General features: G+C 38.7%; 1 protein-coding gene across 1 annotated transcript in view; it reads left to right on the forward strand.

Annotated features, from left to right (window-relative positions):
• LOC127979199 (26S proteasome non-ATPase regulatory subunit 3) overlaps positions 1-3287 on the forward strand; it is a 20961-nt gene extending 17674 nt beyond the window's left edge. The window contains exons 9-12 of the mRNA XM_052584481.1: positions 2128-2231; positions 2311-2466; positions 2682-2732; positions 2820-3287. Of these exons, the coding sequence (XP_052440441.1) occupies positions 2128-2231; positions 2311-2466; positions 2682-2732; positions 2820-2897 (389 nt within the window). The 3' untranslated portion in view covers positions 2898-3287. The remainder of the gene's footprint in view (positions 1-2127; positions 2232-2310; positions 2467-2681; positions 2733-2819) is intronic.
• Positions 3288-6407: the final 3120 nt, after the last annotated feature.

Below are 6407 nucleotides of genomic sequence, written 5' to 3' on the forward strand. Positions count from 1 at the left end.
AATACACGATTTGGTTTCCTCATCCAATACCAAACGTCTTTGCTGCGTTCACCTTCAGCACTTATCACAGTGTGATTGTTTTTTCTTCCAACAAAAATGAAGCAACTTACATCCATGAAAACATACTTTAGAAAACAGTCATGATTTATTTTACTTTTTAAAATTTAAAACATTGTTTTTTACAGTGTTGTAAATGGCTCAGTCAGTACTCCTACTCCCAATACAGGGAATGAAATATGTTGAATAGAATGGAATAGTGGATTGCAATAAGGATTAATAGTATACAACCCTAACCTTATAGTCAATTTTTTTTTTTTTCAATCATTCCCTTATTCGGGTCTGAACCCCCCTAAAATGAAAATCCTAGAATCGCCCCTGGTCTCACTTGTTTCTGGGACATTTCCAAACTAGTGGTAGTTGTTGAGCCCCTCCTGTAAAAGAGCAATCTTGATAACACCATTTTGAACAATTATAGAACAATATCTAATCTTCCTTTTATAGGCAAAATTATAGAAAAGGTAGTTTTTAATCAGCTGTACAAATACTTAAACTCAAATGGATGCCTGAACAATTTTCAATCTGGTTTCCGACCGCATCACAGCACAGAGACAGCACTCATTAAGATAATAAATGATATTCGCTTAAATTGTGACTCTGGAAAAATATCGGTGCTGGTATTACTAGATCTCAGTGCTGCGTTTGACACTGTCGATCATAACATACTACTAGAGAGACTGGAAAACTGGGTCGGGCTTTCTGGGATGGATCTCAAATGGTTCAGATCATACTTAGAAGGGAGAGGCTATTATGTGAGTCTAGGAGAGCATAAGTCTAAGTGACGTCCATGACATGCGGAGTCCCACAAGGCTCAATACTTGCACCGCTCTTGTTCAGCCTGTATATGCTTCCACTAAGTCAAATAATGAGAAAGAACCAAATTGCCTATCACAGCTATGCTGATGATACCCAGATTTACCTAGCCTTATCTCCAAATGACTACAGCCCCATTGACTCCCTCTGCCAATGTATTGATGAAATTAATAGTTGGATGTGCCAGAACTTTCTTCAGTTAAACAAGGAAAAAACTGAAGTCATTGCATTTGGAAACAAAGATGAAGTGTTCAAGGTGAATGCATACCTTGACTCTAGGGGTCAAACAACTAAAAATCAAGTCAGGAATCTTGCAGGGTGTACTGTTGTAATGGGCTCCTCACTGGCCTTCCCAGAAAGACCATTAGACAGCTGCAGCTCATCCAGAACGCTGCTGCCAGGATTCTGACTAGAACCAGAAAATCTGAGCATATCACACCAGTCCTCAGGTCCTTACACTGGCTTCCAGTTACATTTAGGATTGATTTTAAAGTACTTTTACTCGTATATAAGTCACTAAATGACCCAGGACCGAAATATATTGCAGATATGTTCACTGAATATAAACCTAACAGAGCACTCAGATCACTAGGATCAAGTCAGTTAGAAATACCAAGGGTTCACACAAAACAAGGGGAGTCCTCCTTTAGTTACTATGCTGCCCGCAGCTGGAATCAGCTTCCAGAAGAGATCAGATGTGCTAAAACACTAGTCACATTTACATCTAGACTCAAAACCCATCTGTTCAGCTGTGCATTTATTGAATGAGCACTGTGTGATGTCCGAACTGATTGCAATGTATTTTATGCAATCCAAAATGACTTGTCTTAACTTGAGTTTTTATTATTATTTTGTTTGTTATGATTATTTTACTTTCTTTTATGTAAATCAGTTTGAATTACCATTGTGTACGAAATGTCTCGTCTTGCCTGTAAAGCTGCTTTGACAGTCTGCATTGTTAAAAGCGCTATAAAAAAGTGCAAATAGATTAAAGAATCAGTTTGGGATATGAATGGCTTAATTTCACTCACTAACTCTTTGGTGCATATGAATGAATATCTCTGCAAGCTTAATATCCATAGCTGTTTCCACAGCAGGAATATGTGTGTGCAGAGCACAGAGAGGAGAAAGATCAGATGCAGCTCTGTGATCTCTCGTGTGCTGCTCGTTCCTCTCAGAGGTTTCTGTTGCTCTGTCTGAGAGACACGGTTCTGTAGCGCTGTAGAGGTTTAGGCAGATGTTTGTGGTGTGTTTCAGGGGTGAGGATGATCAGTCTGTCGTACTCACGCATCTCTCTGGCTGACATCGCTCAGAAGCTGCAGCTGGACAGTCCTGAAGACGCAGAGTTCATCGTGGCCAAGGTGAGGCTGGCGCACACATTCACCTGACAGTGTTCATCAGGGACTGAGCTGAAGCATGTGTCCGTCTCTGTGTGTCCAGGCCATCCGTGACGGTGTGATCGAGGCCAGTATAAACCACGAGAGGGGTTACGTCCAGTCCAAAGAGACCATGGACATCTACAGCACACGAGAGCCTCAGCTGGCCTTCCACCAGCGCATCTCCTTCTGTCTGGACATACACAACATGTCCGTCAAGGTACGACTTCTGGGATCACACAGACATTTGCTTTGTTCATGCTACCTGAGCCTGGACTACTTCATCTAGCAGAAGTTCATTTAAAAGATTTAAAAAAATGACCATGGATTGAGATGGAAATGAATTACACCATAAATGCATATAATTAAAGTGTTTCACAGTCAACACACAGCCATAGGGAGTGATGTAAGCTCTGTTGACCTGTTTCTGTGCAGGCCATGAGATTTCCACCCAAGGCCTACAACAAGGACCTGGAGTCTGCTGAGGTGAGGCGCACACACACACACACACACACACACACACCGCACCGAGCGTCTGCTGGAGATGATCACGCTCTGTGTGTGTGTTCACAGGAGAGAAGAGAGCGAGAGCAGCAGGATCTGGAGTTTGCTAAAGAGATGGCAGAAGATGATGATGATAGTTTCCCATGAGTCTGCAGTCTCACACCCTTTCTTTTTTCTCTTGTGTTATTCTGTTTCAGTCTCTCTTCTTTGAGTTTTGCCAGCTCTGTTCTGTCTGTACCTCCTTTAGCTTCGCTCTTATTATAATCCATCAACATACTGTGTGATATAACATAAAGAACATCAGAAGTTCTCCAGTTTGTTGCGCTAATGCATGCATCAGTTTTATACATTCATAGCAACAATGCGGTTTGCTGAAAAAGAAATATCAAACAGTGTATTTTTGGAAAGTTTTGAATTGTATTGAAAAGCACTGTCTTGCTTTACCAAATTATTACAATTCATAATGTAATGTGAGAATTGTTTAGAAATGAGTGGAATTGAGTGGCGGTAAATAAAGTGTGGGGTTGTTAACAGACATTATGGGATGCTTATCTGTGTGGCTCACTTACCTTCAATCCTTTTTTCTTCTGTTAAAATGTAAGGCTTGAGACAAATGTGAACAGATGACTGTAAAGAACTGCATAGGTTCTTCCTGTCTGGAAATGCATCTGCTCCTAGTGTGAAGAACCGAGGATGAACCACTCCTTCTGAAGAGCAGACTCTTTTGATTTAGATTTCCTGTGATGGATGATGACTCTAAGGGCTGGGGTTTTGTATTTTGCGAGGTGTTTTCAGAATCTTTAAAGGTACAGTTTGTAATACTGACAGCTAGCGACAGAACACAGAGCCGTCTCTGCTGCGGTCCTAACACTGAACACTGCAGAGAGTGTCTTCTCTCTGGCGCCGGGGTGTAGAGACACTATTGGGTGAAGTGTCAGTGGGCGGAGTCACAGACCACAACACACACAGAGCTTCAGCACTGGGGCCTGTTTCACAAAGGAGGTTAAGTGAAAACTCTGAGTATGTTAACCCTGAAATGAGGGAAACTGGGTTTTCTGTTTCAGAATGGGAGGTTTGTCAAACCTGAGAAAGCAGGGTAAGTCAAGCCCGTTTCTGAAAGAGTTAACTTATACTCAAGAGTCAGTTACTGTAGTAACTTACTCTATGAACCTAACCTTTTCTTCGATAAACCCACAGTTTATTTCGGTCTCCTCCCCCTTTTTCCAGCACGCTGGAAAAATGCTCTTCTTACTAAGTTTTTTTTCTTCTTCAAATATATAAATAAAATCAAATAAAGACTGATAATTTTTTATATAAAAAAATGATATACGATACTTAGTCTTGCACTAAGATAATTTTTTTATATTGCAAAAATAATCTTAATGCAAATTTCTTTTACTGTCTATGATGGAAACAAGATTATTCTGAGTGTCCATTACTAAGCGCAAATCTCCTGTAGCTCCGCCCTCCATCGTCACAAGGTTAAATACGACACGTGAATAACGGCAGTAATGTTTAGGGCACGGAAAACTAGTTTGTAATACGATTGATTGGGTTAGAGTCCGGCTTTTGCTTTTTTCTTAATATAATGAGATACTAAGTCATCATATATATATATATTAGGAATGCACGATCATGATTTTCATGGCCGATAACGATTTCTGATTTTTTTTTTTTTTTTTTTCTTTAAGCAACCAACAAGAAAGAAGGAAAGTGTACAAAAACAAATGGGAAATTAAAAGCAATTACTACATAGTTCTACAATCCAAACAACACAATCAACACACATTCAATAAGATGTTTCTTAATCAGCATTCAGTATTTTAGTTTTTAAATTTGGTTTTAGATAAAAAAAGGTCTTTACCACTGACACTAAATAAAAGTATGATATATAAATAGATTATTCCAAAAAGTTAAAATCAAATGTTGCAAATAAAGATTCAAAGCGTTTCATTCATCCAATTAAAAAAAATTAACACATCTAAATTTCACATTTATATATTTTTTTTTTCACTTGAGCCAATGAAAAATAAATAACTATTTTCTCAAGTTAAAAAAATATAGATGCGAAACATTAATCTAAATTTTCTTTAAATGGATGAATGAAACACTTTTTTTCAGTGTGCTACAGCTGGCTTTTCAAACGTGTATGCAAGTTCTACTTTACAAAAAAAAACTTTCCGTTTTGTCACAGTTTAGTAAGTTTCGTTTCTCATCCAACACACGAGAAGTTGAACTGAACATCCCTTCACAGGGCACGGACAGATACAGTACGCTCGCGCAGCTTCAGTGTGCAGGAAAGGCTCTTATTTTAATATTTTGTGCAACGGCTGATCGCTACCTGCTATCTGTGCCTCAGACACAGGGGGGCAGGGTTTCATATTTTATTGAAGCACCCCTGGGCGTCACCATTGGCTAGCAGACCCCCACCTGCTGTTAGCATCCCATTAGCCGCATTTCCACTGTGGGGCCAGTGCGAGCCAGGGTTTAAAGCGGGCCGGGCGGGGCTCATAGCCCCGGGCCAGTAGCACGAGGCCAGAATAGCGCAGGGTTTCCACAGAGGAGCTTGAAGCACCGCTGCACGTCACTAAAACACGCCCTTTACACGCCTCTCAGAACAACGTCATGCAACCTCATCATTTCATCATCAAAGAGAAGTTATCAGAAAACTAAGAAATAAGTCACTGGAACATGCGCGATCACAAAACAAACATAATAAAAGCGGCCGTTTGTTTGCATGCTTTGTTATATATTCAAATTCAAAAGCATCCATGTTTTAACTATAGAATAAGTGATACATTGATCATACTAATTTAATTTATCAGGACTCAAAATTATTCACACATAAATACACTTATTTCTATTTTATTTATTTATTTTTAGCGCTTATGAAAATAGCCTGCTTATTCAGTCGAGTCTGTTTCTGTTTATTAGCCACAGTAGCCTACATCACATTTAGAATTAATGATAATATCTCTATTTTTATAAAAGCTCCCGAACAAAAACATTATTAGGCTATATTCTTTTATGATCGGCAAAGTGAGATAAACTCTTGAGACGAGGCTTGTGACAGATAATATAAGTTACTTAATAAATACACGACTGTGATAGAGAATAAGAAGCTGACGTCTGATTTCTTCAAGCGGTCATATTTTACCATGTTTACTATGGTAACATGTTTAGCGTGCATATCTTTTTCATCGCTTATAAATATTTCTGCCTTGTTTAGTGATTATAATCCACATCAGATCAAGTTATTTCAAACAATCGCTGCTGACTGAAAGAGAGTTTTGAGCTCGACTTGTTTAAAAAAGTGTTCAATGCTGATGTTAAAGCGGTTATCTTTCTGAAATGATCCGCAGCGCAGACTCGCTCTTTTTATAAAATCTCCCAAACAAAAATAATTATTATATTTTGATGATATGCAACGTGGAGCTAAACTCACGAAACGAGACGACAGATAAAATGTTACTTAATAAATACACAATTATAATAGAGAATAAGAAGCTGACGTCTGATTTATCCAAGCGGTCATATTTAGGATGTTTACTATGGTAACGTTAATGTTTAGCGTGCATAGTCTTTTACATCGCTTATAAATATTTCTGCCTTGTTTAATGATTATAATCCACATCGGATCAAGTTATTTCAAACACT

Source organism: Carassius gibelio, chromosome B19 (genome assembly GCF_023724105.1).
Source record: "Carassius gibelio isolate Cgi1373 ecotype wild population from Czech Republic chromosome B19, carGib1.2-hapl.c, whole genome shotgun sequence".
Taxonomy (NCBI): Eukaryota; Metazoa; Chordata; class Actinopteri; order Cypriniformes; family Cyprinidae; genus Carassius; species Carassius gibelio.